This window comes from Channa argus, chromosome 15 (genome assembly GCF_033026475.1).
Source record: "Channa argus isolate prfri chromosome 15, Channa argus male v1.0, whole genome shotgun sequence".
NCBI lineage: Eukaryota > Metazoa > Chordata > Actinopteri > Anabantiformes > Channidae > Channa > Channa argus.
Window position 1 is genome coordinate 19,449,765 of NC_090211.1, and position 24,527 is coordinate 19,474,291.

At 42.0% G+C, this 24,527-nt stretch overlaps 2 protein-coding genes across 2 annotated transcripts in view; one reads left to right on the plus strand and one right to left on the minus strand.

The window, feature by feature from the left end:
- The first annotated feature begins 1,231 nt into the window (after nt 1-1,231).
- baiap2l2a (BAR/IMD domain containing adaptor protein 2 like 2a) lies at nt 1,232-12,274 on the plus strand. Its single transcript, XM_067477614.1, has 14 exons — nt 1,232-1,459; nt 1,813-1,888; nt 2,651-2,737; nt 4,604-4,665; nt 4,750-4,821; nt 5,015-5,095; nt 5,212-5,343; nt 6,525-6,623; nt 7,291-7,360; nt 8,035-8,224; nt 8,569-8,634; nt 9,407-9,557; nt 11,279-11,319; nt 11,724-12,274. Exons 1-14 carry the CDS (start codon nt 1,406-1,408, stop codon nt 11,803-11,805), a joined length of 1,263 nt encoding a protein of 420 aa, XP_067333715.1. The 5' UTR covers nt 1,232-1,405; the 3' UTR covers nt 11,806-12,274.
- Nucleotides 12,275-13,645: 1,371 nt separating this feature from the next.
- Nucleotides 13,646-24,527, minus strand: part of pvalb6 (parvalbumin 6) — a 37,725-nt gene continuing 26,843 nt past the window's right edge. The window contains exons 2-5 of the mRNA XM_067477615.1: nt 16,609-16,690; nt 15,003-15,135; nt 14,787-14,896; nt 13,646-14,347 (exon numbers count right to left, since the gene is read on the minus strand). Coding sequence (XP_067333716.1) covers nt 14,322-14,347; nt 14,787-14,896; nt 15,003-15,135; nt 16,609-16,669 — 330 coding nt within the window. The 5' untranslated portion in view covers nt 16,670-16,690 and the 3' untranslated portion in view covers nt 13,646-14,321. The remainder of the gene's footprint in view (nt 14,348-14,786; nt 14,897-15,002; nt 15,136-16,608; nt 16,691-24,527) is intronic.

The following is a 24,527-nucleotide window of genomic DNA, read 5'->3' on the forward strand; positions in this document are numbered from 1 at the left end:
CTGGGAGTTCACGGCGAGTTTACTGACTCTGACATGTCAGAAGCTGAAAAAAAAAACCTATACTTCCATAATATTAGAGCCATCTGAAGTGATGGGCACAGCAGTGTGTTCTTCAGGATAGTCGGGGTCTAGTGCCAAAATAGGATGGTGGATGTCGGCAAAGAAATCAATACAGTTCTCCTCACTCATCAGAGGTTTAAGATCAAATACGGCCGGTGCAGAGAATTTCACTTTTCTCTTATTTTTTGGTGGATGAGATTTTTCTCAAGCGATGTGTGACGAGCATCAATATTTTGTATGCTTTTCTGTTCACATGCTGAGGCTTATTCGAAGTGGGAAATGACTGCCAGCCCTTAATTTTTCAGTAATTTTGTACATCATGGAAAATGTGGGTGCATCACTGCCTTTTTAATGCCCTGTGCAGTTTGTGCAAGTAGGATTTTGACATCAAAACTGATTAAAGTAGAAGGATTATAGGATTTGTGGCACATTTGAGGCCAGAATGATGCACTAACCAATCAGAAATGAGGAATATTAGTGATATTACTGCATTAAAGGAACAGATTCATTTATACATTTTCAAATCTGCTCAGGTTACGTATTTTCTCTAGAGACCCTTCTTCCAGAGAGCACAGACACGCATCAGATATTTCATGTATGAAATTATAGTAGAATCGCAATAGTTGATTTGTGTCCCGTGTTCACAAAATATCTCAGGAAATGCTTTGCTGGGAATTTCTTCAAAAAGCTGCACTAAAGGAGAATAGGATTAGGTTTTGGTAGTCAGTGGTCAAAGGTCAAGGCTAATGTTTATCTCAGACATTTGGACTCTGATCTAATGAGCTCATCTCACGGATGAACTGATGAGAAAATGAGTCTGTTTAGTGTATTTCTCTCTGCCACACATTACACGGACTCACATGAACAGGACCACTGTAGTTCACGTAGAGCCAGTCCCATGTGCAGCTCACACAAGGGAACCAAGTGGGTCTTTCTCCACAACTGAACATGTTCACGACCCACTGCTAAAGAGGAATAAGCTCCACCGACGGGGAGCTGTTTGTCTTTACGTGGGATTTGTTGACAGTGCGAAAAATATCTCCGTCTCCGTAGACACTATACTTTTCCGTATGAAAACCCCTGTTACGGTGCTGAATAAGACATAAAAAGTAGGGAACACACCCACACGGTCATGGTTTACAGCATGTGTCAGATTGTTTTATGGTTGCGCTGCGTTTAATTATTCACTCGGGCCACAGCGGTGTCGATTACCACCACGCTGCCTCTTCTTCTTAACTCCACGTTCATCCAGATGCCATTAACTCGCTTTTCCTCAGAGCTTTGCTGAATGACTTAGGACCTGTGGACCCTTTCTTCGACAGTCCCCATTATTCAGGATAGAACCATGTCGGGGGTGAATAGTGATCAGCTGCATCGCTCCACTTTGGGGGTTTACTCAGTAAGTAACGCTTTGTTCTTGGCCACAGGCTCCAATGAAAGAACGAACCAGCCTGTGAGACCGAGCTGCGGCTTGAGAAGCAGAAGTCTGACCGGTGCTGGCGTGATTTTTTTCTTTCTTTCTACTTTTATCTCTAAGTGACTTTAGACTGTTTTGTGGTCCAGAGCAGTGGAGCTCAGTTAAAGTTCTTTATGAAATTTCTGCAGAGCAAACATGATGTGAAATCACAAAGTATTTTCTTGACTTGATAACACCTGGGATTTTACAGATGAATTAAAGAAGAATCTTATTGATTCTCCTAAAATGTGTCTGACTTCAACAGAGTCTGTGGTGTGTTTGTGTTTCCCACACAGAGCTTGATGGATGAGTTCAACCCCAGCTTACAGAAACTGGTTTCACTAGGAAACAGTTACGTCCAAGCTTTTAAGGGTAAGGAACGATCTGTTCTCACATTATCTGCTTCCGCCCTTATTGCTGCTGTAAACTCAACAAACTGCGGTGCGCTGTCGTGCATGTGTTACGCCAGACGTCGTTCCAAAGTTCGCATGCTGTGCGGATGTGGTGCTGCTGTACAGGTTGCAGAGGTTCTCATGACAACATTATCAGCAGACAGCTACGTTTCATTTCATTTGCAGAAGCAGGGGGTTTACTTTTTCTGTATCTGAGTGTGGATCCTGTAAGAAAGGAGGAGAAAAGGTCATGAATTTAAACATGCATCTGGATTTTATCCCTTTTGTTTAATAAACACACACACTAATGCTACATATCGACACCAAATACACATTATAATGTTAGTTGTTGCTCCCTGCACCAGTTTCCCTCATGTGATCAGAGGAAAGTGTATGTATCAAGTCCTGGTAACGAGCTCTAGCTGATTCTGCGGGTCATCAGTTAAGTAGGGTTCGTTTTGCCCTTTGCAGTGACATTAAAGCACCATTGCAAAGGTTTTCATTAGCGAAGTCTTTCGTCTCAGGGGTTGGGGTTAGATTGATTGTCCCCTTCTGTCCAATGTTTGTCTCGCCTGCTGAAAATGCACCAAAATACCTCTGTCAAGGAATCTACGGTGATGTTATTCTCTTTTCATTGCAATGAAGTCAGTAACCACAGAACGTTAAAGATTCAAAATACAACTTTTATGCATTTCATATGACTAAATGTGTGTGTGTGTGTGTGTGTGTGTGTGTGTTGCAGTTCTTGCTGCAACAAGTGAAGCCTACTTCAGTACGCTTTCACAGATTGGAGAGAAGGCTCTCTACACCATGACCTCACGCTCCCTGGGTATGTGCACACACACACTCATGCAACAGCGGACTTGTGCAACCTCATGATTACCAAGTGAAAACAAAAGGATGGTCATTCAGGGCCTGCAATGCATGATGGGAGCGTTTTGCCTTTGATGTGTTTATGGCCATTTCTGAAACTAATTAAACGTTTTTCTTCCGTGACATACGGACCAAAGTTTACCCTCAGCTCCTAATCACACGTTTAACAATTCACTTGTTTGTGTAGCGTGAATACATACTGTACTTATGTGTGTATACTGTACGTACATTTCACAGTATGTGTACCACATGGGGCATATAAAGGCTAAAATACTTTTACCTGCAGCTCAGACTGAACCAGTATTTGTGTTGAGCTCAGGTTGAGTCGGTCTGAAGAATATGACAGAAATCTATAATTCTAGACATGAGAATTGAAGGGTTTCAACATAATGTTTGTTTGAGCTTTTTTTTTTTCTTATGCGAGTTCAAGCTGAGTGAGTATCGGATGGCAGCAGAGAACATGAATAATGGACGATGAAAAGGCAGCAGGTCAGGTTTAACAGCCGGAGTCGAACATTGTCCGAACTGGATCATTAGTCGACTTTCTCTGTGCGAAACATTCACCTCAGGTGGAAAACGATTCCCAGAATCGCAGCAAACAGTTCAGTTTAAATAAGTATTACATTTGCAGAACATATTGTAATATTATGGTTAAAGAATATGTTTATGCTGCTTTGAAAGGTTTAGCTTTTGAAAACATTATTAGGTCAACTCTTTTTATGATGGTGACCATGAAACTGACACTTCATAAACAGGAGGTAGATCAAAGGTGTCCTCACAAGGAAACTGGACCCACACAAGTGTAGATAAGCTGATAACTGTGTTATCAGTCAAAGTTCAACTTCCCTGGAAGTAGAAAGGAGGAGATGGGGAGTTCAGGAGAGAAATACAAAGCATAAAACAGATATTTGGCACAGCACTACGTTAAATACTGTATTAGGATTGAATTTGCCATTTGAGAGACGGCTTAGTGGCTTACAACCAACAGGCCCGTTTGCTGAAATGCCGGTCCTGCGGGGGGGGGGGGGGGGGGCCACCATTTGGCACCAAAATGGCAGCTGATGGTCAGGCAGTTTGGGGGTTCAGTTTGTATGGCCAGGTGTAGTGAGCAGTGAACCAGCAACCTTATCGTCGAGGTGCCACGTCCCAACTCTATTTTCCTCCCAAAATGGGCAAAAATTCCAACTGTGCAAACAATGAGTTGGGTTCACGCACAAAGACACGCGAGTGGGTTTTGGGCACTAACTAAAGGTGCTTTGGGTCTGCATTTTCTTGACCCATCAAACCCCCCCAGCCTGCTCCTTACAAACACTTTGCTTTAAATATGTGAGAATCGTACGTTGCCTCATTGTACTGGTGGCTAATTGTACGAGCAACTTACAGTATATAGACGTAGTTTACAGAAGGACAGTAAACTGGTTGCAGAAAAGCTAAATTAACATAATAACTAATTACCAATCACAAAGCACCAGTCATGAAAGAGTAACCATTCTGGATTAGTATCACACTGGAGCCACTGTTGGAATTTCAGAACTTTTCTGGCCACCTGGTTAAAAAAATACTTGAAATCCTTTTCAATTGAGCAGTGAACAGAATCACTTGGAGACTTGAAAAGCGGTTGAGAGTGTAACCGTGTTTTCGGATACGACACAAGGGAGTTTTAGAGATGGCTCCATTGCAAATAAAAAGACACTTGACTTTGATGCAAATGCACCAGTGGGGGGGCAAGAACTGACACACACACACACACACACACACATTTGTGCAATGGGAAAACACTGTGTACAGTATAATGCACAGGAATATGCTTTTGCCCTTTAAGGAGATGCCCTGATTCAGATCTCTGAAAGCCACAGGCGACTCACCTCGGAGCTGGAGGGGGTGGTAAGTTACATCCTCCGTCCGTCACGGTGTCCGAGTGGTTTGTTTTCTCCCGGGTTCAACGTGCCTTTGTGTATCTTGTTTCAGTTCCGCTGGTTCAGCACAGACGTTCTTCAGGAGATGGACAATAATATCAGATTGGACAACGATTACATATCAGTGAGTGATGGTCAAACAGGACACCACACGGTCAAAAGGGACAAAAGGGGCTAATTAAAATAACACCTCCAGGGTATCATGGGAATGACTCTGGACTTAGGAATTGGGCTGTGTGGCCATACAGCACACTGTCCTCACAGACACAACTATCGGACTAGTGATTGTGCACTACAGCGTATCCTCTGTCCTACAGGGCAGCAGGAGGTACTACGAGATGGAAGTTCACAACCAGAGAACAGCTCGGGAGAGACAGCTGAGGAGAGGCACCTGCCAGGTATGTGTCTCTTTCTTCTCTTGCTGCACCCGGGAGGAAAACTCAGCACCAGCCACACATGTATCCGTCAGCACACTGTGTACTGGATATGTGCTGTCAATTATGTGTCTTCTCAGGATTCTGGCGAGTATGTGCAGTTCCTCAGGCAGAGCCATGAAGACGCTCTGAAGGAGGAGGAGAGGCGATACCGCTTCCTGGCTGAGAAACATTGTGGACTTGTCCAGTCCGTTGCCCAGCTCATGAATAAGGTATAGAGCTTAGTTCAAATAACAATTTTGGATTCAACATTTCATGGTTTTTTCATGGTGCAGAATGGCTCAGAGTGAATGCCGGAAAGATGCAGGAGGACACTGAAAAGACATTTCAGCCATGTGTAGTGGTTACGTGAGACATTATCTGTCCCTTGAGGGAAATCCCCCACCCCCTTCATAAGGAAGGTCAGACACACAGATTCGGTTCTGTTGCTACTGTCAATAAATCGGCCTTCATCTTCACAGTTCTGGGGAACGTGAAGCCTTTTTTGTTTGTCGTAATAAAACTTGGTAGTAAGAGTTCACATAATAGTAAAACTAATATTATAGACATGATCAGAAACTCTGGACCAAATCTGGCCTTGCACCTAAAATATATACTTTTTATAAATTATTAATAATGACTGCAGGGTGGGTGATGGGGACTCACATGAGATAAACAGTGAAATTATGACAGACTATCTTTTTTCATATTCAGGACTTTTCCTATTCACTTAATTTATTAGTAAGCCAAATGTTTTACTTCTAATTTAGATTCTTATATTATACTGTAATTCATTTAATTTGTTTAGTTTTTTTGTGCCAGAAATGGGCTTCCATACATTTTTTTTTAAATTCAGCATTGGATCCCAAACTGTGGGAGTTGATGTAAAGTTAATTTTCCCGATCTGTGGTTTTCCTCCTGTTGGTGCAGGCCTTTAAGAGATGCTCCCTATAAGCCATGGGAGAAACCTTTCCAGTCATTTGTTGCCCCAACAACACGTTGGTGGCATCAAGGTCATTACAAGCAAATGTTTGTCATTTCAAAATTTCTTAATTTTGATATATTTTCTTTGTATTAATTAAATAAAAACCATTTCAAATGATTTTCAAATCACTGCATTCTCTCGTTATTTACATTTTACACAGGTTTGTAAATGATGTCACATAAAATGAGCAGCAGTTTTTCTCCAGCAGCAGTGATACCAGCAGCAACAGTTTTTATATGCAGCCATAAATAATCAGGCTGCTAATAATAAACTGTATTTTTTTTTTTTAAAAGACATGCAGTTTCTTACAAAATGAGTATTAAGATAAAGTGCTGTAAAAGTACTTGCTGGCTTGGTTAACTCTCATGTCCTAACGATAAAACTCGCCTCTTTATATATCTGTGTGTGTTTGTTGGTGTTGGGCTGCAGGCCGGAGACTCGCTCCTGCAGAAAGCTGATATTTGGAGAGAAGACGTCAACGCCACCAGACAAGTGGAGGCCAGACGACCCACTGGTCCGGGCAACACTGTGAGTTCAGTATAAAGACATGTGCTCGCTGAATTCTTCAAGCAGAGTCAGAGACCTGTTGTATTTAAATCTTTACAATGAGGATACAATTGAATCAAGTTGTATGTGTATAAAATCATGAAACAACTAGAGAGAACAGCACTGAGACTTTCTGACAGGGGGACACAGAACATTATAGGGAGCTTGTGAATCATTGCCGTAACTATATTTTTGTTACCAGGCTGCCCTCCGCTGGTTTGAAATGATCAGAACAGGCACGAGGCACAGGAAACCTTTCCGACACACACATAACAATCCGAGAATTACCGTGTATTTTATGTTTGTGGGATTTTTATCATATTCTGTAACAGGATGTAACCTCACTTAAACATACGTGACTTACTGCAACATGCTGTACCATAATGTGTATGAAACCCATTTTTTTCCGATAAGAAAGTTAATGTTTCCTCACCGGCGTAGATTTAGTGCGTCTTCATGCCGTTTCAAGTGAAACTCTTGCAGCTTTCTGGCGCTTGTGCATGAAATCACACACCCCAGCCGAAGGGACAAAGTACTAGCTCCCTGTACCAGCTCTGATGTTTGCATCACTGTTTAAAGTACAGCAGCAGATCCCACCGTCTTTGTTTGTGCACTTACTGTAGTGTCGTCTGCACCATTTGTTGAACAGGTAGGGATGAAGGAGGAGGAGTTCAGACAGAGCAGAGACGAACTGCCCCTCGGCAACGTCCCATCAAGAGGTGAGTGGTCGTTTCAAACAGGTCTTATGAGGAAAGATAGTGAATCACTTTAGTGAAAATAAAAGCTCAAATGTTCAACTTTGAGTTACTCAGGTGCTCAAAACACCAAATTGAGATGTAATTACCAGATTTTCATCTCGTGTTGGTCATTTTATCATAACCTCCTCCACGTTTAGTCTAATTACAGCCTTTCTTTCTGCAATATTGATTCTGGTCTGTAAATCATTTGCAGTCCACAGTAGCTCTGCCTGCACTGCACATCTGTCATTTTGTTATCTCTCTTTAAGCCTTTATCTCAGTTTCTTCACTTCCTTCATAATTTCCTCCTCTTTTGTGCTTTTCTCCTCTGAAAGTCTAATTATTAGCTTTGCTTATCCAGGGTAAATATGAGGGGGCCTGGTGACACAGTGGTGGAGCATTGGGTTAGGATGCAGAAGGCTGTGGGCTCGAATCCCACCCCACCGGGTGATGTTTCTGCTGCTGCAGTCTGACTGCTGTTTACTACATAGGAAAACAATCACCACTGTCTTTTGGTGTAACGCCCGTCGTACCTTCCAAAAGAATCTTATTATGCGCAGACAACTCCACCCACAGATCATTTCTTTCCATTTAAGCAGGTTTACCAGCTTTCTTGTGTCTGTTCTCTCTCTGCGGGTCACTTTCCCTCTCCACAGCTCCTTCTCCCCTGGGAAGCATTTCTCGGTCTGCAGACGGTGGAGGAAGATCCATGAGGGCCCTGGTGGCCCATCAGCCTTCTGGCTCCAGCACCACCCTGCTGCCCTTCATCAGGGGAGAAATAATCACTGCGCTGGTCCAACAGCCCAGGAACGGCTGGCTGTATGGACGTTCCGACAGCACTGCATGGTGAGAGGTTCCCCCCTCTTGCGGGCGTCTGCATCTGTCTTGCCGGCAAATTAATAGAGAATAAATGTTTGAAATAGCAAAGGCTAAAAGAAAAAAAAACGCAAAGTGTGTTTGCAGTGCGTTGAGCTTCATGTTAACATTAACCCAAAAAGTGGTTGGGATTGTTCCATCTGAACCGAAGTGGTGAATGAAACTGACATTTCTACAGCCAAGTCATTAAGCAAACAATTCAAGTGCATTTAAAAGTGTAGTAGTTATCAGTTAGCTTCAATAGGTCGATGTTGTCACAGCCTTAGTGACATTCACACCTCATCCACTAATACATGCTAATATTTCACCTTCAGCCAAGGATGGTTTCCAGCTTCCTACGTGGAACCAATAGATGATCCTCCAAAGTCAACAGTCTTCAGGTAAACATGAAGAAAAGGACCAATGTAGACCAGTTAAACGTAGCATTTAACCAACAGGATGTTAAAGAAATGCCGAACAACGCAGCAAAAGACCTACTTAGTATTAGAGATATGGTCCTCGGGCTGTATAATGAATGTAGGTTTTAGTTCCTATTATTTGACACAATTGAGGATAAATGGAGACTAAGCAGCGAGTGCATAACGTGGAGCTGTCCCTTCTGTTTTATGGGGCAAACACTTTTGAAAGAGGGTCGGCCTGAAACTCGAGCCTGGAATAATGACATGAACTATTTCGAATATTTGGGTGACCCATCGCTGTGAGGAGAAGCAGTGCATCCAAGCTCTCCAACAAAAACTTTCTGCAGTCGCTGTGGACGTGTGGCCAAAGCCATAAATGTCTCAAATTGGAAAGTTAATGCAACATTGATTTGGAATCTCATGTCAGAATGCAATAATGTTTTTCTAATTTGTGAAAATAAATTAAGGATAATCTCCTTCAAACAGGGGCAGGGGTAAAGGGACACAGGCCACATCATTGTAGACATTCAATTTTAACAGTAATTATTATAAAGAATAAAAAATACAACATAAATATTACTATTTACATAGTAAATAACATATAATAATAAATATAATCATTCTATTGATTGTTATGCTACAATTTTAGTTTATGACTTTACTTTTAGAATTACATATAAAAATATATTACATTGCAAAAAAAAACATTTAAGTTTTTTATTTTAATTTTTTGTGTCTCCACCCTGCGACGCAGAGGCGGCATAACCAACCTGCACGACCAACCAGAAAGCAGCAGCCAAAGCCGAGCTCCACCCCCTCCACCTCCACCACCACCATCATCGTCATCTTCCCATAAACCCTTTGAGATGCAACCGATCGCTTCCAAACCGAACTCGGAAACAACGGTGTGGTGACAAGTCTCAATCTGAACATCTTTTCGTTGTGGTCTAAATGTGGACACTGACTTGTAGATGTCTCAAGATGTTAACTGACAGCTTTTTCTTTATGATAACAAATAACTCAGATCAGTTATAGGCCATTAGTCAAAGAAACTTCAGGCTTCCCAGGTTGTGAAATATCCATTTAATTAGGATTTCTCACTGTCTAATGCACTGAAGTGAGTTGATAATGTTAATATGTCATTAATAACAGATGTTATGTCCATCTTAATAAGCTGTTATTAAATTGGATTGCAGGGCTGGTCGTCTACAGTCCTTTAATAGTAATAGTCAGAACGTTCCCTTAGCAATAAATGCTAATATTTACAGCAGCTACATTTTAAAAACCAAGTTACGACACGTATTATCATGGTGATGGATTATTTCAGAAGACATTCGCTGTCGTTATCTGTGCTGTAAACATGGCGTCTGTCCAGCAGGGGCTCTGTGGCACGGTGCTGTTCTCAATGACGCCACAGCCGTCTTTCTGGTGGATGCAGGGAGGAAGCTCCAGCTGCTGATAGCGTATGGCCGAGGAAGTTGTGTGCATGGGTTTGTGTGTTTGTGTGTGTGCGCGTGCACTAAACAGGTTTGCTGTTTGCTGCTGTTCGAGCACATATGGGAACAGCACCAGAATATTTCTCTTGCAGGGAGTAACCCTGTCTCCTAAAAATGATGTTCCTATACAACTAAACTGCAAACGGGATGATGTTAATTACACCCACATTACATTTCCTGCGAACACGAGGATGTGTTGACATGCAAAGTCAATGGCGAGTTGCCATCTTGCAGCAAAATATCCGGTTTTGTTTTGTGCATTAATATGCGATTCTGCCGTACAATGTCCAATTTGTGGGACAGCAGCAGTATTAAAGTATTTTCTAGCTGGGAATAGGTGGGGACAGGTGCTGGTTAGGGTCCGAGCAAGATCAAGGGCCGGTGCGAGTCAGGAAAATGTGTTTCATCCCTTTTATCCTGCATCCACCATCTTTCTCTAACCCTAACATCAGACACACGACTCTGGAACCGAACTTGGGTCTGTGTTTACACCTGGCACCTTACACCCAACCACCTCCCCGCAACTTCATTTCCTTAATAAAAAAAGAACGTTGTGTCAGAACATTATGAATAATCAGCTATGCTCGCTACAAAATAATAACCGTTTACAGTTTGATTGTGTGTGGGAACGTATGTTTTAGGAGGTGTTGCTTAAAATGACGCTGCATTTGTAACATAACTGATTTTCATTGTACATCATTTCAATTAATCTTAAAAGTATCAACACTGTGGAGCCTGTGGTGATGCTAACACAACATTTTAGCTACAAAGCTTGTTTTCAAGACAAGTTTTTATATAGTTGCAGCCATAAATTATTAAACAACATCCTTTTTTTATTAATATTTAAAACTTTCTCTGTGGTGTCTCTGCATGGTCTCTGATGATGATCTCATGTTGAGTCCGTTGAGAAAATGGGGATCGTTGCAGTTTTTCTCAACAAGTCGCTTACGTTCTGAAGTGTGTGTGTGTGTGTGTGTGTGTGTGTGTGTGTGTGTGCAGCTGTGGGAGGACCATTTGAAAGCAGAGTGGCAGTGGGGTCAGCGAGGGCTGCTGAGCCTCCTACAGTGCAGTGTGTCTCTATTTTGTGCTTCAGTCTCATTCACCCACTCTTTCCTCATCTTTTCCTACAGAGATCACAACTGCATCATTCACAACCAGAACTCTTCCCGAGGTAAGAATAATGGTATCGCGCCTCAGCTTTGAAAGTGCAGACAGGTTGTTAGATGTTAAAATGGAGGCCACTCATGGTTGTTTCCAAGTGTATCATAAAGCCATTAAGCCAGAGAACAAGAAATGAGGGCAGCGATCTAAAATGGCACGGAATCAACTTCCCTCCATTAGGGTTTGAAGTGCGGTTCAGCACTGAAACCATTTGAAAACCACGGCTATCGCGTTCACTTCAGGTGAACAGTTTGCTAGATGATGCTTGTGCAGTTTGAACTGCGGTGCTCATTTCTCTCGTTATAACCTCTGCTGTTAGACTCGAAGACGCCATTGAAGATATTGGTTTTTCTCCACTCTATGGTTTTTCTGCCCTTTCACCATTTATCTCCTTTCCTCTCTTTTGTTTTAAAGGGGCACAAACCCATTTGCAACAGTTAAGCTGAAGCCCACGTCCACCAACGACAGATCGGCCCCACGTCTCTATCGTCGATGACCTTTTAACCATTCAGCGATTTCCTTTTTTCTTGATTGTGGCTGTGCAGTAATGGACCTTTTTTAACGGGGGTTATTTTTTCAACCAGACCCTCACACTTTGTGATACTTCTGACAACACTCCATTTGACAGCTATGCAATTTGTATAGTGGTAGGAATAAACTAATGGGAGACAACTGTGTTTATGTATGTTGCTTTGTACATTTAACGTAAGGACCAGAGCCCAAAACTTATTAATGTGCAACAAAACCTATCATTTCTTGATTAGGGATGAATGATTAGTGCCAAGTACTGTATGATGCTCCTTTAATAACCTTTTTAATTTTAGTTTTTTATTGTCATTATATTGTGTCTGAAGCTTTCATCTCTACGTGTTCTACATGTATTATTGCTAATTATTAATTGCATAACAAATGTAGGATGGAAAATGGCTTGTAGATAAGGGAAATGTGACCTCTGGCAGATAATGTATTACGTTGTAAAAATAGAATAAAGTGTCTGAGACAGAAATGTGATGAAAAATGCAGAGCATTCATAGATTATGTAAAACCATCTTCACAGCATCATAGAATTACTTTAACTAATGTGCAGCCCTCTATAAGCAGGCGGCATTTACTAAAATGCAAAATACAAACACTGATGTTACATCATCAGGTCTGGACAACTTCAATTTATACTTTGAATATGTCTGTATAACATGACGTGTGTAGCAAAGATAAAGGTGCAGTGAGTTACTCCATTAGCTGAAATGGAACGAGGTGTAGTCACCTGAAAAGAGTTCTACATGAGGAGTGGGTCCCCTTCTGACAGAGCCCCCCATGGTGTGATGCCATGGCTTTACAACAGAGCCCTTATTGTCATTGAGCATATACATATTGCACGTACATGTTACAGTGATTTCTTTCTCTGCATTTAGATTAATTTAAAACAAAACCACATTTTCCTTAAGAAAAGCTTAATTCATTCCCCCAAACCTCTGAGTAATGTTTTTTACGGTGCATGTTCACTTAATAAAAAAGAAAAAAACTATCAAAACTGCCCTAAAGGAAGACTGGGATGGAATCTCATCGCTCATAAAAAAGCTGTCTGAGAGAAACTTTGTTGGGAGCCTGTGAAGTATGTCGCTGTGTTAATGTGTTTCTATTAAAGGGACAGTCCAAAACATTTTCACACTTCTTTCAAGCAGCGTTTTGTCACATGACAGAGAAAAGCCCATTTCCCCCCCTTCTCCAGTGACCACTTGTCTTTCAGAAGACTGACATTGACTTAAGCAGTCTGTCGGGACAGACGGTGAACTCGTCTGAGCTGCATTAAACTCAGCAGTTCTGTGCTTGTGGTGTAAATGATGGCCTCACAGCTTCAGATCTGTGTTTATTTGCTCAGGCGGATAAATGGCCTGCTAAAGAAGGTTCCCTTGCTGCCTGTTTAGGTCCTCCGCTGGGAATGCTTAACCCAAATTGAACCTCAATGTGCATCCAATTCTGCTAATGGCTTTGACGGCATGGATATGTTAAACTAGCACAGCACTTCTGCATACAGACTCTTTGGCAAAAGGAGTAAAGAGGCGTCTGCTTTGCTTTTTCTATTTCCCTGCAGGAACATTCATGTCGCAATGTGGACTGTGATGCAAATGCATGTTTCTGTGCAGGCTCTTTTTTTTTTCCCGCTACAGCTTAAACGATGCAGTGATTGCTGATGAAAAAACTGAATTTCAAAGTGCAGCCTTTGATGCATTGTTGGGCCGCTGCCAAGAAAATATGCAATTCTTTGTGATGTGTAAGGAAGGATTAAGGAAAGCAGGACTGAGAGTGTACAGAGAGAAAGGACGGAGTCTCAGTGATTCGGTTTCTTGAGGCTTTGTTTTATTGAGTTTCTTTATTTATTTCACAGCTTGACCATTTTCTTCTTTTGGTATGTTTTACAACAGCTCAATACCACAGGAGAAAAGGATGAAATGTTACAGTAGGTGGATGTTCGGATGGTGTTTTAATGAGGGGACAGGAGGGAGTAAAATGCAGGAAGAGCCAGAAGTCAATTTGACAGAAAGAAAGAAAGAATGAAAAGGTGGAAAACAATGGGACAAAAAAAGATGAGGTCAGAGACCTGGGAGAAATTTAGGGCCTTTCTCTTATAATCTCAGTTTTTTTTTTTAAATATCTACTTTATGCTCTAAAGTGTGAGGATTATTCCTGCAAGCATGTTTTAAATCTATACATAAACAGGTGAACAATTTGTATAAAAAGGATAAAATAAATGGGATGAGCATAGCTGAAGGGGTATTTTGGGTTCTGGTGCACCACAGCCTAGTTCCTATGGCGCAGCACTGTGCTCAGTGAAGGCAGCAGTGGGGGAACGATGAGGAGTTGGCTGCAGTCCGGCGGGCTGGGACTCAGGACGGGGTGGTGAGGCGCGGGTGCTGGGGAGGGAAGGAAAGCGAGGGTCAGCAGGTGTGAGGCTGTGGCGGCGGTGGTGAGGAGGTGATCTTTGAGCGTTAGACGGTGGCGCTCGGCAACCATTTATTCTTTCACCAGCGCAATAAATTCTGCAAGAGACAAAGAAAGGAGCGGCTGTCAGAATGTCTGATTGATTTTCCGTCCACAGTTCTAAAGTGTTGTGCTGTTCTTTGGAAAACCATCAGTGCTAAGGGACTGTGTGAAAATTTGCCAAGAAAATGGGGCTGCAGTCAATATGTTAAACAGTGCTCTTAGTTTTAGCAGCTGCTCGTTTCTAACATAAGACTGTAACCTAAACAAGGTCTAATGACTCAGATGATGTTGTTTGTACATCTGATACTTTAATAAAATGTACATACACACCCTCACATGCAGACCAGTTAATACATGGAGCAGTAAATTCACACCCTGCAGCAAATAAACGCAGCCTGACGATGTGTGTGTACATGACTTCCTCTATAGTTACGTAGCTCTGTGTCTGTCGGAAACACTCCCACTAACTTCCCAGTGTTTCATGTGGGTGTTTACCCTCCACTCCGATCTTGCCGTCTCCATCCTTGTCAGCTGCTTTTAAAAATGCTTTGGTTTCTTTGTCTGTTAGGTCCCTGCCATCTTTGGCAAAACCCTTCAGGACAAATCTGGCAGGAGACAGAAAAGCAGAGTGGATCAGCTTCAAGACTTTTGCTTTGTGTGAAAGCCGTTTGTCTCCTCTCTTGGCTTTGAGTGGGTGTGTGCATTGCTCACTTGAGCTCCTCCTCCTCTATGAAGCCACTGTTGTCGGCATCCAGCACAGTGAAGACCTTCTTCACATCGTCAGGGGACTTGGCCTTTAGACCCACCATGTCGAAAAACTTCTTATGGTCAAAGGAGTCAGCAACTGCACACACACACATGCACACACACACATGCAAAGATTCAAAATGCCTGTGGTTTTGTTTTGGAAGCCAAGCTCACAAAATGTAACTTTACAGTGAAAGAAATCACTGCTTTCTGACATTTTTCATTTTTCCTTCGAGTCACAGCAGAAGGAGAGAAAAGGTTAAAAGACAAGACTTTTAAAAATGCACGGCGGAAAGCGACTTATTTAAACTTCTACAAGTCCCTTTCTGATAGATCAATCTTCTGTCTGACTTTGCGCAGACCTTTTTAACAATGAGGTGGCATCCAGCTTACGGTCTGCAGCTTTTGATATACACATGCAGTTGGAGAAAAGTGACTATAGACCTGGTTATGAGTACACATGGCCGAGTAATCGGGGTTCTCCGTCAGTAATCTACCTGGGGAAACCAAGGTTCCTGTGTACATGACACTGAGGAAATCAGCTTTCTCCCAATTGCTGACTGTCACCTGGTTACTTAAGTCCATGTAAACATACTGATAACGACTTGAACGATGGAAGCAAAGGCAGATAATACGTAATACTGCGGCCTACCTATAGTGTGGCCACCAGAACATGTGTTTCCCAGAGGACCCGAGTGATTCTAGTATTAATTAGTAGCAGCTTTTCTATGAAAATGTAATAGGTTGCAAAATGGGAGCAGTTATTTCAGGCACACTGGCTGCACAAGTATTAAATCTTGTTTTTCTCAGTCAGAAGAATTCTGATGGTTTAGATCATCACAAAACTCTTGATATATTAGCACAAATATCCTCCTTTGAGTGTTAATACACCATTATCTGTTTCAGCGCGTTAGATATAAGCTGGTAGGTACCTGATCCATGTGCCAGCAGCCTCAATAAAGTATGTATTGTATGTTTAATGTATATGTATATTACAGACAGACATGCTCAGGCAGAATTTGGTTAAAATAGGGAAATGCTGATCACATTAACAACAAAGAGTTTTTTTTAGCCCCTAGGTGTCACTAAGTAACCAGATATCTTGATAATGATAATACTGATGGTAGTAGTTGACCCACTGAGCCATAACTATGAGCATTTTAACACCAATTGAGTTGGATGATAACACTCAAACTGTCCGAAAAGATTAGCAGTAATTAGTAAAAATGCTTTTAGTCAAAGATTATTTCTACGTCAAGTTAACTACGACTCCCAAGATGCAACAACAGGCAACAACCTGCTGTGTTGAAGGCACCACTTTTGGTTTAAATCACTTCCCTTTTCCTTATTTTAGGTCCATTTTAAATGAATATAATGATAGTAATAAACCTTTATTGCAAATTTTTAAAACAATTATGTCCTTACAATTAAAACAGAGAAACCATGACATTTACTGCCAAGTCTTGGAGCCCTGACTAAGGCAATTATCGACAAACAGTGGTCGACATTGTTTTTAAAATCTTTAAAAATTAGGTCATCAGATACAAAAACGAGTGTGTTTATGATTTACCTGCAAATGCCTCGAGAACTTTCTTGACATCATCAGCTTTGAGAATGCCACCCATTGCCATCTCGGCTTTTGGAGAAGAGAGCTGAAAAAGAAAAGGACAGAGAGGGGACAAGGTTCAAAGCAAGGTACAACCGAGCAGAGTGAGACCTCGGACATCTTCGTGTCGCACTGGCGACACTCTCGAAATGAGTGAGTGAGCGAGTAAGTAATGTTTGAGGAGTGAAGGCCTGTGTCCATATCTGAGTTTTCCTTTTTATCTGTGTGACACGGTTGAACTGTTCCAGACAAGTCAGCGGGGCTTTAACAGACCATCTGAGTCTTCTGCTGTGTCTGAAACATGACTGCAGACCTCACTTTGACGAAGCATCTCTTTGGACCTCACCCCATGAAAACTGAGCCCAGCACTTAACAGCGCTTTGGCTTTTTACTGTGTGAGAGTGACTGAACCTGATTGTTCCTCATGAAGTTGTCACCTTCCTCCTGACTTTGACGGATGTCCTCCTCTTCCCTGTAGCTATTGCAGCATTTCCGAGCAAGCGGCAGAAGAAGAACAGCCGTTGCTGTTGTTGAGAACACATGAGTGACGTGTGGATTAGAGGATGTGGTGCTCTGCTTTCAGTTTGCTCATTGTGGTCTGGCAAAGCTTAATAGGGATTTGGGACAGACATCATTTCGCGATGACTGTGCAGCAGATGACTGACACTTCATTCACACAAAACTCATGCTCATCTAAACACAGCCACATTCTTTTCAATTTGCAACATCTACAGTGTTTTTAGCAGCTGCCAAACCGATTCCAGATTTCCATCTGAAATCCCGTCTTGAACATGAACAGTTACACACTACAGGTGCATAGGTCGTACCAACAAGTTCTCATCTCACGGCATCAGGTAATGACATGTCAAATTGTGTCACTTGGTACATTGATTTGGCGTATCATATTGACGCCACAGGTACCCTTTGGCATTACTACTGGACGCTTCGGGAGGACCAATATTTGACGCCCTAGGGTTAGACAAAATGGCTTCGGGGTTAAGGTTACCCTAAGAGACAACATGGGTTAGAGTTAGGCAGAAAAACATAAAAACTAGTTACCACGTGTGCCATGTTGTGTTACGATCATCATTCACGCACACAAAGTCCTGCACTAGTCTCAAACCCTGGTCTGTGGAAAAGTCCCGTGAGACTTTTTCACTTTTTCATAATTTACGCCATAGCCTTAAGCGTCAAGCATTGACGCGTCTGGGTTTCCACTGAAATACACTGATCATTGGAGACTGGTAAGAAAAGAATCTGTGCAGAAATCTTAAAAAAAAAAAATAGAGTGTGGATCATGGTCAAGTGGATGAAAAGACTCTTAAAAATGCTTGTGCTGATTTTTATGAGGTAATAGTTTTTCACTTCAGTGTTGCATGTTATAAGCACTACACATAACGGCTGAGGGTTGATAGGGACGTCTCAGTCCTGTTTTTATCGACCGTAATCTTTTAACACCACTTGAATCAATAGTATTGGAACAGCAAGGCCGGTTCATTTGTTTATGACGTACAGTGAAGATGTTTAGATTTAAGAACAAGAGATGGATTTCAACTTTATTGATGTGGCATTTACTCCTAGATTCAGCATTAATCATAACAGCTCTTGTATCAAATGTACTTTATACTTGCACGTGCAGCTGAGAGGAGAGCAGTGGCAGGTGCGATCGGCTTCATGGGAATTCATTCAATCCGATTCGGTGCAGTTTTAATTATAGATCACCAAGTCAAAGTTCAAGATCGTACAGAATTAGAAAAACCAACAAATCCCCTTTGAGCAACCACCAGGAGAAAGTGGAGAGGAAAAACTCCACTGGGGGTCAGGACTGTAATGCACGCTCGGAATTTCACAGAAATCCAGTATTTGTTGAGAGATATAATTGTGAATCAAAGTAGTCCTCAGAGCCAAACCGCTAGTGTGTCTGAAAAACACAACTTATGACATGTGGTTTGGTTCCTTAAGGTTGATTGGATCCTCTGAAGAAGCACTTCCTGCAAACAGCTTTGTTCCAAGTTTACAGTAGTTTACTGTATTTTATCTACATCAGGCCTCATGCTGTCTGCACGGCTACTGCGTATTACATGAAAATTCTGTTGTAAGCATAATGTCTAAAAGAGAGTATCACCATCCTGTGTTCCCTGTGTGCACCCCGTCGTTTTTAGTGTAGTAAATACAGTCTGAGTTGTCTGTGCGTTTAGGCTCTTTACAGTTCAATTATGCTCCAGTGTTTTGCTGCATCGGGCCTCTGATAACATCTGCTTCCGTATCTGCTGCATTTAAAGCCAGTGTCCTCATTAATACTGATCACGGAATAAATTTGGGCTCCATTCGAAATCACTACGAATGTTTGTCACACTGTGGAGAAACAGTAACTTTCAGGCGAGACATACACCACAGTACACTCTGTGTGCAGTAGTTCATATATCCCCTCCCTCAGTGTCCGACACTCCGATCCAATGATCTATGAGCTTCTGGGGAGGATTGGTGTTATCTGCCTCAGTAACATACTGCTGCACACACAGATCAATAATATCTTAACTTGTGTGGCCACACATCCAATCTTTTACCATTTCCAAAGCACAGCCTCCTTCCCTGACCTTTACTACAAAAGGTGTCTGATGGGAGAAGAAACAATTCACTGTGAAATGAGGAGGATAACACTGATTTAGAGGGATATCTCAGGCCGTGTGCTGCTAGTGGAACTGTATAAAATTGAGCCACGTTGATTTATTTGAAGGGAAGCGTAAAGACCCGCTGCGCTGATCCGATGTCTGTCCCTTTAGGTCTGTGATTAATCTGAAAGGCCTGGGTTTCATTGTGGCAAACACTTGAATACAGATTGAGGCATTAACAGTGTGACACTTAGCAGCCAGGTCTGTGAACTATGTAGTACTGCATTATAGAGTTGGACCTTTAAACAAGTTTTTCACCCTGTCTGCGGTCAGGATTTGTGGGTGAGGCTGTAAGATGGCTGAATAATGTGACGAAGTTGTGGTTATTAATCTATTTCAGTAAAATGATACGTTTGTTCCATCTTTTGGCTTCCTATGAAGGTGAAAACATATTTGTGATTATTGTTTGAACAGTCACATAAATCCTCACCACACCGTTATCTCGTGTCTCTCGAGGTGTTCCCCCCTCCCCCCTCTACAGACCTGCATCACAGTGACTTTGCTGGTGCACAGCGAAAAGCTGACTCACTCTACTCTGCAAATCAAAAACTACACACTAAAATGTGCCCGTACACAGTGAACCTATGTGTAACCGTGGTAATAGCACCGATCATCAGCTTAGCTTCAGGAGTACTGCAGTGGGCAGCAGTATTGTTTCATCAGCTCGGGGTAATTAGCAAGAAATTATTAGATTTGAAATGAGGTGTTCGGTAAGTGACTCTTTGCAGCACGAACTTGCCTCGCGATGACATTACCTCAAAGCGTTTTGCAGACCCTCGGTTTCTAACATGGACTCAGGAGCAGTGGGGGGTTCGATATCTTCCTAAAACATGTGTACAGTTTGATGGGTGCCGCCAGCTGAGTCCCAGTATGGTTACTCACAGGTGGATCATGAAAATCATCCTTTTTGGTCTTTTTTCTGGTTTTAAATTGTTGCTTTTTGCTGGTCGTCTTTTAATTGGGTTTATTTTGGGTCCTTTTGTTTGAATTTGATGAATTTTCTCATTCATCATTTGGCAGCATTTCTTGACTTTTAAATAAGAAATATAAATGGAGTTTCCATAAACACTCTACCATAACTGAATCCTTATTTTGTGTGTGTGTGTGTGTGTGTGTTTAATTCCTTAACTCTGTGGCTTTGTCACCATGTGTTTACTGTACCAGATGTGTGGTTAGACTACTTTTCAAATCAGCAATCATCTTGTAAGCAGATTCAGTGTTATTTACCAATCCGACTCCACCAAGGTTACACGCTGCAGCACTGCACTGCTGCTCTAATGCACAGCTATCTCTGTTAGATCAAGGGTTTCGACCGGAATTGTCCTGGATGTCTTTGTCTTTCTCTCTTACTGTTCACCTCACTGGTTTCTGCAGTCTGGAAATGTGCTCCTGTGTTGCATGTGAGTATACTGTTAGATTTACTGTCGACGGAGCGAGTTATGCTTAAGGGGAAAAAAGATGCTGCAACAAAAAAATAAATAATATATCTCAGTGTCTGTAGTATCACTGCATACAGTTTGTGAACTGATAAAGAACTAATTTATTCTACAGAAATTGGTTTTTCGACCTCAGTGCTACAGTATTAGTGTTCAACAACGAGCTTTGCTGCTAAAACATTATACATACTTCATGTTTTTAGAGATATTATACAATTCATCTCGCTCACTGCATCTGTCTACTTTACATTAATATGAACTAAAGACAGTAATGAGTCACATTATCCAATTTGAACAAACTGTAAGTTTTAATCTTGTAATGTTTTTACTGAATCTCTGCTTTACTTACAACCTTTCAAGCTACTGTATTTTTTGAGTGCTGCCCCCCAAAGAGACAAAGCTTGTATCCCCATAGTCGCGTTAGTTGAGAAGATCACAACAAATAAGGAAGCTGCACGGAAAAACTCCTCCAGATGACATCACATGAACTGCGAAACATCATCGACATCTTTTACCGATTTTATAGAGCTGCTGATATGAAGAATGGTCCACGAACAATGATGTTTGTACACAAGAACACAACAAGGAGAGAATGGATATGATATGTAAGTGCTGAGGCCTGGGGATCATCTGGCTGTTATCACCACTGCCCACTGTTTGAATCCTCTGGCAGGTACAGGGCTGGAAAGCTTGGCAACTTGGCAACAGTAGGCCAGTGTTTGTCTTTCCAAATGACTGAGGCAGTTTGTCAAGTGAAAAATGTTTCATTCGTGTTTTCAGTAGTGTAGCACTTTCCGTCACACCATTATTTGACTGTAAGTATTTTTAAGCGCATAGTGATTAATTATGTCACCGGGGTATTTGAAACCTCTCAGATACACACAAGGCAACCAAATACAGAAACCAACACAAAAACTAAATACTGTTAAAGCCATTAGAAATCTTGAGCTCGTTTTCCAACACAACTTAATGGGTCACCATAGCAACAAGTGTCCCACTCGGGTCCCTCAATTTCTTGCGCGGCCCTGGTAACAATGGCTTTTTGCTTGTGCCTTGTCCATGAGCTCCGAGGGCCGCCCAGGACAGGACAACCGAGGGTCCATGACCGGGACAGGGACACTTTGTGAGGCTGATTTCTTCGAGCTAGCGTCAGCAAGCTAACGTGCTCGCGATGCCACGGCTATCGTGCTGCAAGCCTAAAACGCGTGTGAGCGTCTAGTCATAGCGCTGCCATAGCTACACACTCGCCTCGAACATGTGTAATCTACTGAATGAAATAATGAATGGGATGACTTTGCAAAGCACATTAGGAACGAAAGCAATCTTAAGCTCCCAGACTCATAACACATTTGTCTAAAATATCACCAAACAAATTAAAGACGTAATTTCAGTTTAATTTGCCACTGAAAGCATCAGTGTGGAGCGTTAAAAGACACACACATTTCAACCCCGACACACAAACAACACATTAAACACCCTCCCTATTAATTAATCGTGACGGCATCCGCTTAAGTATTGTTCTGTCTATAAATATTCATAGTACGTAATGCGACTCGTCTATGAGCACGTGCAACATTTTTCCAACTTATGGCATAGAATCGTAAGCAAACAGAAATGTATTCTGAAGAGGAGCAGCCTTGTCTTTCAGCGCATCAGCATTTTTGACAAAGTTATTTACCTGGAGTGAGCATGTGAGAGCATATTCAATCTCACTGTGTGTAATTAAAAATTCGACCTTGAAAGATATCACAAGTAAATGCTGCAACAACATTACGGCTCTTTGGCAACGAACCACTGCAATCAGAAAGTAATTACCTGGTTCATATATGGGCTCTTATCTAAATGTAATCTCATTCAATAGAAGAGACTATAAAATAAAAGTAAATTACATTTCTTCACAGTCTTTGTATTATATTATATCCTATAATCTCTATTTGAATCTTTCGCTGCTTTTGATTACAATGCAACACCAAGAGCTTCGCTGTCCACACTTGTGTAATATCCTGGTTCAGACCCCGCACTGTTGCTTCATGAAATTCTTTACTCCCCTAAAAACACTTCCAAATGGCTCCGCTGTCTCACTCATGTCTTCTTCTCACCCGGCCACTGGCTGGTGTTCGTTCAGGTGACGGTAAGGTGCAGGCAGGACGTCCAGTAAAAGGACAGAGGCTCTGCTCTTTCTGCTTTATGCGACTGAAAAATTGGAGCCCACTTCAGCGGAGGGCCAGTGATGTTAGGCTGCAGCCGTATCGCTTTGCTGACTTCACTCATACTAATCAAACAATTGCTATTAATAATCCTAAATCTCCACTGCTCATTCTAGTCTTTTCTTATACTACCCCCTACTCACCCCCTCCCTTCTTCTAGCCCTCCCCTCCTCCTTCCAGCCATTTGATTTCTCCACCTAATTTTCTTACACCACCCCCCCGAGGGACCTCGCTCTGTCCTTTAATCTGCCTCTGATGTGATCTCTCCTTCTTTTTTGCCTCCCTCTGTCTCTCTGCTCTTAAACTTTTAATTTCCACTTTTAAGTCTCATTTACTATTCCCTCCTTCAAGGGATTGTGCATTTGCAAATTATGTGTAAGGCCTTGAGCTCCTCTATCTTTCCCAGCACCGTTCTTCTGTTTGGCCTAATCTAAAACACGCTGGAGATCTAAACCAGTTCTTGGTAATTCTTACAATCAAAAAGCCTGTTTAGCTGCTGCTACACCTGTCAAGCTTTTCATTACTGCACATTGTATCTGCCATTTCAAGGGATAATGGTGGCAGATTCCCAGTGTAAAATATTTTTACTAAAAGGCTGAGACGGTCACTGCACCTCTCAGGCAATAAATGTGTATAAAATACACAACACAATGTATTTTCACTTATATGCTGTAGAAGCCAAACACAAGCAAAACCCCCCACTATGTCTGACAAACTTATTATAGTTTCCTCCTCAATATTTAAACACATGGAAAATAACTTTAGACATGATTGGACAACCGGGACTGGGGGAGGGGCATGGCTAACTCTCTGAATGGATCATTTTGCCTAGTATTTGAGTGAAACAGACTGTCAGGGGGCTTTCTGGGAAACAAAAGCTACACTACGATATGCAGACTTCCACTGCGCAGGCCACGGAGTGACTTTGCAGAGAAAGAGCCTGCAGTGGATTCTCACTGCTCTTTATCGCTCACCCCCACAATAAAGCACTCAGGCACTGGCAGGCTATATAGTGCAAGGCTCAGGGACAGTGTAGCCCTCCCTCACTGAATCCTCCCTGAGGCTCACACACAGATGTGGAGTGATCACAGCGAATATCAGCTGTTTCCTCCAGTTGTGTTTCTGAAGAACCACTCACACTGACCTTTATGGGCCTTGGTCTGAGAGAGACTGATACGAGACTTAAGTGTCTGTACTTGAACTCAATGAACAAGTTTTACTGGGAAAGATAGATTCATGTGTGCCTGAATGTCTGTGCATGTGTTTTTTGCTGTTTTTGTGTGGTGGAGTGTGGGGAACGGTGTGGCATTACAGACCAGTGCTCCTCAACAGGTGTTAGTGTCTCAGTTACTGTCACCACTGAATTTATGAGACAGCTCGCAAGTCTATAAAGGACTTTTTATGGGTGATTTTAAAGCAGTAATGATTTATTACTTTTGCCACATAATCTTGAAATGTTTTGTAGAAGCTCTTCTACTGTCCTCACCAGTAAAATGGCAAAATTGGTCATTTGCACAAAGGCTTTCAAGATAAAATCCTTAGTTTTTTTTTAATGTAAAGTAAACCAC